The 11,602-nt window shown below is 28.8% G+C and overlaps 1 protein-coding gene across 13 annotated transcripts in view; it reads left to right on the top strand.

Moving 5' to 3' along the window:
• The window catches only part of cora (erythrocyte membrane protein band 4.1 like coracle), a 32,219-nt gene extending 20,617 nt beyond the window's left edge, over positions 1-11,602 (top strand). For 3 of the 13 annotated variants that reach the window (XM_089178097.1, XM_089178098.1, XM_089178099.1), the window contains 21 exons: positions 1,775-1,947; positions 2,014-2,161; positions 2,242-2,536; positions 2,660-2,998; positions 3,108-3,280; positions 3,391-3,530; positions 4,327-4,413; positions 4,908-5,141; positions 5,664-6,479; positions 7,181-7,288; positions 7,392-7,499; positions 7,602-7,706; positions 7,808-7,912; positions 8,015-8,122; positions 8,224-8,325; positions 8,427-8,528; positions 8,636-8,743; positions 8,920-9,030; positions 9,645-9,749; positions 10,204-10,413; positions 10,489-11,602. In XM_089178097.1, coding sequence (XP_089034223.1) covers positions 1,789-1,947; positions 2,014-2,161; positions 2,242-2,536; positions 2,660-2,998; positions 3,108-3,280; positions 3,391-3,530; positions 4,327-4,413; positions 4,908-5,141; positions 5,664-6,479; positions 7,181-7,288; positions 7,392-7,499; positions 7,602-7,706; positions 7,808-7,912; positions 8,015-8,122; positions 8,224-8,325; positions 8,427-8,528; positions 8,636-8,743; positions 8,920-9,030; positions 9,645-9,749; positions 10,204-10,413; positions 10,489-10,668 — 3,843 coding nt within the window. In that variant the 5' untranslated portion in view covers positions 1,775-1,788 and the 3' untranslated portion in view covers positions 10,669-11,602. The remainder of the gene's footprint in view (positions 1-1,774; positions 1,948-2,013; positions 2,162-2,241; positions 2,537-2,659; positions 2,999-3,107; positions 3,281-3,390; positions 3,531-4,326; positions 4,414-4,907; positions 5,142-5,663; positions 6,480-7,180; positions 7,289-7,391; positions 7,500-7,601; positions 7,707-7,807; positions 7,913-8,014; positions 8,123-8,223; positions 8,326-8,426; positions 8,529-8,635; positions 8,744-8,919; positions 9,031-9,644; positions 9,750-10,203; positions 10,414-10,488) is intronic. The other 10 variants (XM_089178101.1, XM_089178100.1, XM_089178102.1 and 7 more) reach the window with 10 other exon arrangements.

Below are 11,602 nucleotides of genomic sequence, written 5' to 3' on the forward strand. Positions count from 1 at the left end.
CTATCTTTTTGATCTTATCCAATAATGCATACACAATTATTTTTCAAATAATTTTAAGTTAGTATTATTTCACTAATTAATTTCAATATTTCAAATTTTCATGTTATAAAATACACATAATATATATTATATATTTTCTTAAACAGAATATCAATATATAAAAAAATTATACATTATATACATTTTCAATTAATTTTAAATCTATTTTAGAAAAAGATCTATTTAGAGAAAGTCGGATATGACGATAAAAAAAAAACGATATCGAAAATTCTGATAGATAGGATCTCTTTCTCCCTTTCGTGGTTTGCTATGAATTCGTGCGATTGCTTATTTTTAGGGATTTACACCGCGGTAATGTAATACGTATATAACATTATCGAACACGGTGTTGGCCGCACACAAGACACTGATATACCGCTAGATTTGTTCTTCCGCGTTAGAACTCGTAAGGGCATTTTTATTTTCCTCGTCTATTTATTCTTGTTTTTCTATTCGAATAGTAATCATATCAAATCTCAATGCAATGATATGATTATTCATATAGAATTATTATAACGATATAGTTTTTAATATTTACTTTTTGTTATATTTATTTATAAATTTTATAAATCATTTACAATTGTATGGTATCGTTAGTAACATTTAGGTTTCGTCTCAACCAAATAACTTTTATTCAAAAAAAAAATATGCTCTCGTTGAAGATATTAACAAAAAACAGATGATTACAATATAATTGTATTTGCAGTTAATTCATTACTTGTTAAGTTACGTACGTGTACACACGTAACGACAGGATATCGATCAACGATGATTGAAGTTAAAATGTGATATCCGGTCACGTTGTTGATTATTCTATTTTGTCGTTTCTTTTCAATCATTTAAGAGTTTTCTAAATCGCAAACGAGAACGTAGTTATCACATTAGAGGAATAGTATTATGAAATTTGTCTCATTAAATTTATATTATATTTTCATTAAAACGTTAAGTATACTCGCGTATGTATTGTACATAACATATATATACACTGAACGTATACCTGGCATCTTGAAAAAAGGCCAATGACCCGTAGTAAAGAAACGATTGTATAGTATTGCGAGCAGATTCAAGAAAGAAAGACAGAAGGAAATAAAGAGAGGGAGGAGAGAGAGATAAGGAAACTTTAATAATAGTTTAATAATCTATAAAAATGTATTATAACGTATATACGTCTCTTACAATTTTATAGTTATTTCACATTTCATCGAATTACAAAAGAGAAATCGATAAGATTTCTTGAATGAATATTCTCGTCTCTCTTGGTCTCTCATTAATTATTACACAAATACAAGCTCGGTGATTTTGTGTAAAGAAACTTTTCCCAAGCGAATAATTTCTTTTTTTCTTCTCGTCGTCGAAGTCACAACGGTGCAATATTTATCCCCTAAGGTGCCTGAACCATACATTCAATTCAAGAGAACTCTCACAAATATTGATTATTTCTCTCTACAAAGCACCCTCTAGTCTAGACGGGATCTATACTTAAATATCTCTAACAAATACCAAATGTTTTTTGTATTCTTATTTGACATCGACTCATTGTCGATAAGATCATTGAAAAATATAATTGTTTACCATTCTAATTAAATAATATTGAAAAGAGTTAATTATATAAAAAGATATTGCACGAAAATGTATTTCGCTCAATATTAAATAGATACATATAAAATGAATAAATATTATTTACAGTAATAAAGATTGTCTCTGAATTAGAATTTTTGTTTAATGAATTTTTCAGAATAAAGCTGAAACATGCCGGAAGAACAAAAATCTGCCGCGGTACCTCCCGAAGTTACGGCGGAAAATGGCACCGGAACTAATTCGCCAACTAAAAGTCCAGTTAGTAAAGGAAAAATGGCTTTGGCGAAAATCACTTTACTGGATGGCACCGTAAAAGATTTTTATATCGATGTAAGTAACAATATAAATGAATAAAATCAATTAAAATATCTAACATCTATTTGAATCATTTTACAGAGAAAAGCCAAAGGGCAAGAGCTCCTTGATTTGATATGTCAAAGTATGAATCTACTCGAGAAAGATTATTTTGGTCTTGTCTATGAGGACAAAGATGATTCAAGAAACTGGTTGGATCTAGATAAAAGAATTGTCAAATTTGTCAAAAGTGAGTAATAATTCGTAATTTAAAAAATTCAAAATTAAACAATTATGACATTTAATTGCAATTTTTGTTATCTTTCACAGACGAACCCTGGAAATTTAGTTTCGAGGTGAAGTTCTATCCTCCGGATCCAGCTCAATTACAAGAAGATATTACGCGATATCAATTATGTTTACAAATTAGAAACGATATTATAAAAGAGCGTTTACCATGTTCTTTCGTGACCCACGCACTTCTGGGATCTTACCTAGTTCAGTCAGAAATTGGAGATTATGACCCAGAAGAACATGGTAGAACATATTTGAAGGATTTTAAATTTGCCCCCAATCAGACGCCAGAATTAGTAGAGAAAGTTATGGATCTTCATAAAACGCATAAGTCCGTATCTGCTGCTTATATTTTTTTAAACAAATTTATCTCATTTAATTCTCCTAAAAATATTTGTATTTTACAAAAGATAAAAATGAAACTTTATTAAATGAACGTTTAATATCTTTACAGAGGGCAATCTCCTGCCGAAGCAGAACTCCACTATTTAGAAAATGCAAAAAAATTAGCTATGTATGGAGTTGATTTACATCCTGCGAAAGATTCAGAAGGCGTTGATATAATGTTAGGTGTCTGTTCATCGGGTCTTCTTGTTTATCGTGATCGATTAAGAATAAACAGGTTTGCATGGCCGAAAATTTTGAAGATCTCCTACAAGAGGCATAACTTTTTTATAAAAATACGGCCTGGTGAATTCGAGCAATTTGAATCCACGATTGGTTTTAAACTTGCGAATCATAGAGCAGCTAAAAAATTGTGGAAGGTCTGTGTAGAACATCATACTTTCTTCAGGTAAAACATTCGATACTTTTATGGCCTATACATTTAATTCATTTATCTTTTATTACGCTTTGTACACTTGACTAACAGATTAAAAATATATATTTGTTTATTTTTACAGACTCATGAGTCCAGAGCCTGTAAAGAAAGTAGGATTATTACCACATTTAGGGTCTCGTTTCCGATATTCTGGGAGAACACATTATGAAACGAAAAAGACTCCTATAGACAGGCAACCTCCTCAATTTGAGAGGTCTCTAAGTGGCCGACGTCTAACGTCACGTAGCATGGATGGTACAATAAATTTCTTATATATATATATTCTTAATTAATATTTTATCGAAGTACCAAATATCATTAAAAATCAAATGAAATAGATGTTAAAATAAAGTAATTTAATGCAGCCTTAGGTGGTCCTAAACCAGTCGAAACTTACGGCTCGGAACCAAGTAAACGCCATACTATGAGTTACGAGCCCGAAATGATTCCTGATATGGAACACATTGATCAACGGCCTAGTCCTATTAAAAAACAAAAGGAGAAGGTAACATTTATTTCGTTTATTATTATTACATCTATTAAATGAATTTAGTCTATCCTTAGGTATATATAGATTGTAGATTTTGCATGAGTTAATCATGCAAAGTTTCAATGATTTTAATTTACGTGGATTTTAATTTATACAATAAAAACAAATATTTTTTTTTACTTCGATTTGCGGTCTACGCTTTCAAATAACCAGATTAATACAAATAATCTATGAAGTTTATTATCAAGTAACACAAGCAATGTATTTATTTTTAAATATATATTGCTAGGAGAAGTGCTGTAGAACACAATTGTTTCATAGAAGTAAGATAATGTATAACATAACGTGTTTTAATAGCTGAAGAGAATGTATAGTTGTAATGTTTTAATTGATCACCATGCACCTCTACATCCATATTAATAATCGGTCATTACATTAAGCAACAGCATGTTAGCACTGTATACCATGTATTAGACATGGATGGATGTATCAAAGCGTTCAGTTTTTGCATATTAAAATTTGCCCAAGTTTAAATACAACATTCAAATTCAATGATCTAAAAACATTAGCATTGTTCTTTTAGAAATATTAGAAATATTATTTTATCATTACTGGTTTTTTGAAACATTTATATTCTTTGTAGTATTATACAATATTCCTTTACGAAGTAATTATATATAGTATTATAAAATATATACGTGTAATAAACGTATATATAATAATTTATTTCAAAAGAGTTAATTGCGTCTGATATACAGAATATAATGCTTCACCTATAATAACTAATTCACACAATAACTAACATCAATAGCTCACACGAAAAACAAGTGCTGGAACAACATCTGCTAGCAGTACCAGTAGCCTGGAAGGAGAGTATGATGCGGATCGTACCAAAAAGGTATAAAGTTTCATTTATGTTGTTCTTCAATTGCACTGTTTTATTACAATTGTAATTACACTACAGTGTGATGATTTTCTAATGTTTTCATTTCTTTTATGCATGCCGCTGACTCTCATTCACAGCTTTGCTGAAGATAATACGGCCAACGCCTCAATATTAACAAAATTCATAGTTATATAGGTATCTCAGTACTTTACAAAGCATGATTAATTAGAAGAGATTTCATTAACATATTTATAACATCGAAATAATCCATTATTTAACATTTATTGATTATAGAATTAGCCACAACAATACAATATGTGAAACAGTTGTAACCAGAACAGCAAACTAAAAATTCTTGAGAGCGCAGACCGTAATTATTTGTGAAGCATGCAATTTGTGCTGAAAAAATTGTAGTGTGATATATGCTTTATTTTTAGCTTCATTATTTATAGTTGCTTTATGCTTGTTGCATGAAAAGACGTGTGATTGTATCACTTTACTTGTAGAAACCGGTCGGAGGAATTGCAGTCCTACCGCCCGGTGGTCTTTCTAAGAAGAAGAAGGATAAACAAAATGAAAACGAGAAGGAAAACCATAATGATCTGAACAATTCTAATTTAATTAATGATAATGCTCTTCTTGATAACAACGATGAGAAATCACCCAATAAAAAAGATGTAAAGAAAAAGGACAAGGAAACACCAGAAAAGAAGGACAAAGAAAAGAAAGAAAAAATTAAGGTAAGTTTACTGCTTGCCGATGATACTTCATTTTTAACTTATTATATTTTATTTGATCAATGTCAATATCGTAAATTTAAAAAAAGGAAAATACTATAATGATTATATATTTTTATACTAAAATAAATTTCAATATAATTTCATTATTAATGTTGATATGCAATTGAATACATTCTAAATATTGAATTTTATTGTTTATATTTATTTCATAATAAATGCTATAAAAGATTTCTTAATCTTATATTTGAAACTCTGATCTATTATTAAAGTATAAAAAATGATAGAATATGAATAACAGTTATCACGCAATATTGCTATTATATGAAATTATTAAAATATTTATTTTATTTATAATTCATACATGCATGTTTGTCAATAAGAATTTTTTGTAAAGATATAGTTGTGATATGTAGAAATTGGAACGATTAGTATTTCATAAATATATATATTTATGTATAGATTATTTTGATAGATGCAGCATGTAAGCTATTTTGTATTGCATGTTTTTGTTTATTATAAAAGAGTCCTGTTGCTGGTTTCCTCTTTGGAAAAAAGGAAAAAGAAAAAGAAAAGGACAAAGGGAAGGACAAAGATAAAGATAAGGAGAAGGACAAAGAAAAAGAGAAAAAAAAGGAGAAAGAGAAGGAAAAAGACAAAGATAAAGATAAAGATAAAGACAAAGACAAAGAAAAGGATAAGAAAAAAGAGAAGGAAAAGGAGAAAGAGAAAGAAAAACAAAAACAGAAGGAAAAAGAAAAAGAAAAACAAAAAGAAAAGGAGGAGAAACAAAAAGAGAAAGAGAAACAAAAAGAAAAGGAAAAAGAAAAATCTAAAAAGAAGCAAAAAAAGAAAGATTTAGATGACTCGATAGAAAAACATGAAATAGAATCAGATGTTTCAACATTGGGAAAAGACATAGCGGAAGAATTACGGGAAAAACTAAGCACGGATAATAAATCAAGAGATTCTGCTATGAACTCTGATCGTCCAGGTTATACAAAACCGTATGACTATGAAGAAACAGAAACCTCATCTACAAGAAAACCATTTACGCCTCATGGATTCTCTTATGAAGACAGACCAGCATCTCCAGGTGTACGAGATCAACAATCTCCTACTGCAGCTAGTCGCAAAGCAACGGGCTTAGCATTTAATTATGCTCCAGGTGAAGAGAAAAAAGTAGTAGAATCGGTGGAAAAAAGGAAAACGAAAGACATGGATAAACTACAACAAGCTGGAATAAAAACCCCTGGACTCAATTACGTCGAGTCAGCTGGTCTTAAAGAACAACAAAAAGCTGCAACTTATAGACTACCTAGTCAAAAAGATTCTTCTCAGGTATGAAATCATGCACGCTGCATTGCAGCTCAAATTCTTATATTCTATTTCTTATGCTAAACAAAAGATAATCCGTTGTTATTATTGAATAACTAACAAATAATTCCCGTTTTCATTCTACTTACAACAATGCATCATGCACAAAATGTATTATTTACTATTCATTCATAAAGAGATATCCATTTCATGTCATAATATCTCATAATATTTCTTAATAAAAACATTTCGCGTACAAATAATTTTAATAAAGTAAAAATATTATTTTATCACAAAGTATAATATGGTAATCTATCAGAATTATAAAACAAAGAATCATAAGAATAACAAAAATGTGATATTTTGTCATGTGACTTTTATCTTTTATGCATATATTATGCATAGTATTTTTAATTGTATATATAAGCTTAAAGAATACGATAGTAATTGTTCAACATAATTCCAACTATCAATAAGTAACATACATATACAGGATAAAGTAACTTCAAAAATATTGGAATTATTTCAAATGGTAATAGTCACTGTCTCATTGTATAATTATTCAAAATTGATAATTTAAATAACGTGTAATTTAAAATACTAAAACTAATAGTAATTTCAATTAATATCATAACCATTACTAAAACTTAATTTTTATATTCCAATCTTCATATTTTTGCATTACATGCATTTAGTAGTTTTAGTAAAATTGTAGTTATATGTAGGGAGAAACTTCAGATGACGGTAAAGCTTCGCATATGGCAACAAGGACTGTTACTACACGCACAACCCAAATGCATGAAGACTTTGAAAAAAGTCCCAAAATAAGTGAGGTTTGTGATTCTTACTGCTTTAGTTTTTGTTTATTATAGTTTTTATGCTTTTGTTATTAAGTAAATATGTTAGAATCCAGAGTAAAATGTTAGTTTTATATAGACAGAGGCATCAAACTATGATAAAAAAACTCCATATACATCAACGTCTGTTACTGCACACACTGATGCATTGCATGAAGGTTTTGAAAAAAGCCCAAAAATAAATCAGGTTTGTGATTATATTTATTTAAATATTATTATTATTATTTTCATGCTTATATTGTTCGTTAATTGTATGTGGAATCCGCAGTAAACTTGTAGTTCTATGTAGGCACAGGTACCAAATGACGGTAAAACCCCTCACACGTCATCATATATTACTGCACGTTCTGCAGCATTGCATGATAATCGTGGAGAAAGTCCAAAAGCAAGTCAGGTGTGTGATCATTATAATTTAATGTTTTTATTATAATTTCTGTGCTTATATTGTTTGTTAAATATATCTAGAATCCATAGTAAAATTATAGTTTTATGTAGGCAGAGGTAACAAAAGATGGTAAAACATCTTACACATCAGCATCTGTTATTACACGTTCTGCAGCATTGCATGAAGATTTGGAAAAAAGCCTGAAAGAAAGCCAGGTTTGTAATTGTCATGCTTTAATGTTTTTATTATAACTCTGTGCTTATATATTGTTCGTTAAATGTATCTAGAATCCACAATGAAATTGTAGTTTTATGTAGGAAGAGGCAGCAGGTGAAGGTAAAGTTCCATACATTGCAACCACAGCTGGTATTACACGTACTGCAACAATGCATGAAGACTCTGAAAAAAGTCAAATAGAAAATCAGGTTTGTAATTGTCTCGCTTTCATTGTTGCATTATAATTTCCATCTTATTATTATATATTAAATGCATATAAAATCTTTTGTAAATCTATAATTGTATGTAGGAAAAAATGCTAGATGATAGTAAAATCCCTTACATCACAGCTGTTACTGCACGCACTACAGCAATGTTTGAAGATTCTGAAAAAAATCGTAAAGCAAGCCAGGTTTGTGATCGTTATGCTTTAGTTATTGTATTGTAATATTCATGCTTTTATAATTTGTTAAATGTATGTGAAATCATCTGTAAAACTACGGTTGTATATAGGCAGAAGTACCAGATGATAGTAGAACCCCATATATAACAGCTGTTACTGCACGTACTGTAACAATGCATGAAGATCATGATAAAAATCAAAAAACAAATCAGGTTTGTTTTTATTATATTTAATGACAGATCTTATTAATCATAATCTTTATGCCCTAATTATTCATGAAATGTATTTAGAGCTATTAGTAAATTGTAGTTATATGTAGGCAGAAGCACCAGATGATGGTAGAGCCCCATACATGACAGCAACAGCTGTTACTACACGTACTGCAACAATGCATGAAGATCTTGAAAAAAATCAGAAAACGAGTCAGGTTTGTAAATCACTGATTATATTATAATTTTTTATAATACGAGATATAAATTATTCTTTTTTGCTAATTAGAAATTATCAGTATATTAAGTATTAAAATAATTTGCAATCATACATTTCACATTTTTTATCAATGCTTTACTTTATGTTATATTATAATTTGCTTTTTTACATTAGGTAGAAGAAAAGACTGTAGCATACTCGACTGCAACCAGTACAACAAGACAAGAGCAAAGAGTAGTAACACAAGAAGTTCGGACTACAAGTCATGTACTTTCGGGTGAACAGGTAAAATAAAGTTTAATATTTAATTATTCATCTGTGTAAGCTTAAAAACTTCATTCAAAGCATGTAGACAATTATGTGCACAATTTAGAATTTTAACTAACGTCGTTTAATGCAAATATCAGTTTTTTTTTATTGTATATACATTTATGCACAACCATATTATAATAATATAAATGTAGTTAAAAAAAATTTAATTAATTACATTGAGAGAGGTACTAAACATTATTTATTATTTTTAGCCATTAATTTTAGTATTTCTTTAAATGTGAATATTTTCCATACGAATTTTGTTTATACTAATTTCTGTTCATCAAGTTAAAGGAATTAACGATTGTGTTCAAAAACAATTAGAAGGTATATATTAACTTACAATTAGTTAGAATAGTATGTGTATAAAATCCTCTACGAATACATACGTATATATGTATGCATATGATAAAATTATAATTTACATGGGAAAGAATTATCCTTTATTTTATGCAAAATGTTGAGCTATTTTAACAATAATTTAAATCATGCCATTTTTCATTTGATTCAATTTTTTTCTCCTTTTTTTTTTTTTTGTTACATCATAATTAATTTTGGCGGCTTGGCTAACACGTTGCATGAAATAGCTGTTCTCACGAAGGCTCAGTACATCTAGTTCAAGCAGCGGAGATTCAGGTACACCAATTGATCTTGATGATGACCAACAAGCATTCTACAATCAATATTATCAGGTAATTTACAACGTTTAGTTATAACGTTTCTATTTATCAAATGAACAATTTATATAAGTTACTTTATTGTATTTATAAAAAAAAAAATAATTTGACAATTATTATCTTGACTGCTGTTTGTGTTCAGGTTTGATAACTGTTAGATTTCTATTGTTATACAAAGAGTAAAAAATTGATAATCATATTTTTTGTATAGGATGATCCCTAAAATAAAATAATCTTTTTAATATTATTTATAAAGAAATGTGCATGTGTTATTGTCAATTTAAAGAGAACAAATTCATAAATAAATTATTTGTATGGAATCATTTGTTGATAATTTCTCTGTATGTAGGTATAATATAAAAATATGTGTTACTAATATACTATGTCTAATATATGTATATGTATAATAATTTAGCGCTAATTAATTTTTTAACATTCACATTTAACGATTAACATTAATTTCATACAGGGTGATCCTGCAAATATAGTAGCAACTGAAACACATGTCTATACCGGAGAGCCTGATAGTAATGTTACAACTACTACAACAGTTCCATTAGTTGCAACTGAAACAAGAAAAGTTGCTTTAGAAAGTGAAGATGGGAATTACAGTGCAACGGGTGAAATTGTTAGTTCCCAAACGATATCAAGTAAAACTCGTACTGTTGAAACAATAACTGTAAGCATAATAATTGTTTATTATTACATTGTGATAAATAGATCTTTGTGTATTTATTTAATTCTCTTTTTATAGTATAAAACTGAACGAGATGGTGTGGTAGAAACACGAGTAGAACAAAAAATAACAATACAATCGGATGGTGATCCGATTGATCATGATAAGGCTCTACAAGAAGCTATTCAAGAGGCTGCTGCAACAAATCCTGATATGACTGTTGAAAAAATAGAAATTCAACAACAGATGGCACAGTAACCTCTTCTAAAATAGAATCTATAATTATATGGCACTCTGTCTGAAAAGCTATGGTATCTTCAGAGCAAAAAAAATATGAAGATACGAGTTTGCATTTACTACATGTTGCATACTGTTATGCATCTTTCAGATGCATAATCGTCAGACTGAATTATCGTCAATAAGCCCTTGCGTACATTATTCATTTAATTATGATGCCTTTCTTAAAAGATTTGGGAAATTGCTTTTTAAAGCTTACCCAATTATATGAGTTGAAACTTGATTGTAAATCAAGTTCATTAGTAAAAGAAGAAAAGTCATTAATAAAGTTTTGTATGAAACGTAGTACCTTATACCATAAACAATCGTGTTCATGTTCAGATAATTAAGAGTGTATATGTATGCACATACCTTGATATTTATTATACATATTACATATACATAGATATGTATGTATATAAACAAATGAGTAAGCCATTAATATTTACGAAAAGAGGACAGAGTGCCCTTCAGATAAAAATTTTGATAATTTTAAGTATTGAATTAAAAAAGAAAAAAATCTATGTCATCTATTCATAATTTTCATATATGAAAACAAGATAGCTTTTGCAAAATGATATTACTAATTTCAAAGTGTATAAAGTCACTAATTCTGCTATTAATGCATTGTCATACTTTTGACTTCTATATCGTTTGATTAACCCTTGAGCATGGTCTATATAGTACAGATTCATTCAAAAATTTGAAAAATCTTATGATAGTATTGCATAATTACTTACAAGATATACAGTTTTTGATTACTCCATGCATACAAGGTTTCTCACTAATATTCTGTAAAATTTGTAAGTGATAAGTAATAAATACACGTGTAATATCCATTCAACAGCTTAAATGCAAATGAAATTAGCTTAATTGCTATATACGTATGTTCGTGTGTGTGTTACAACTGAAGCAA

Source organism: Polistes dominula, unplaced genomic scaffold (genome assembly GCF_049000335.1).
Source record: "Polistes dominula isolate Pdom_NZ unplaced genomic scaffold, Pdom_raw_medaka contig_77, whole genome shotgun sequence".
Lineage (NCBI taxonomy): Eukaryota > Metazoa > Arthropoda > Insecta > Hymenoptera > Vespidae > Polistes > Polistes dominula.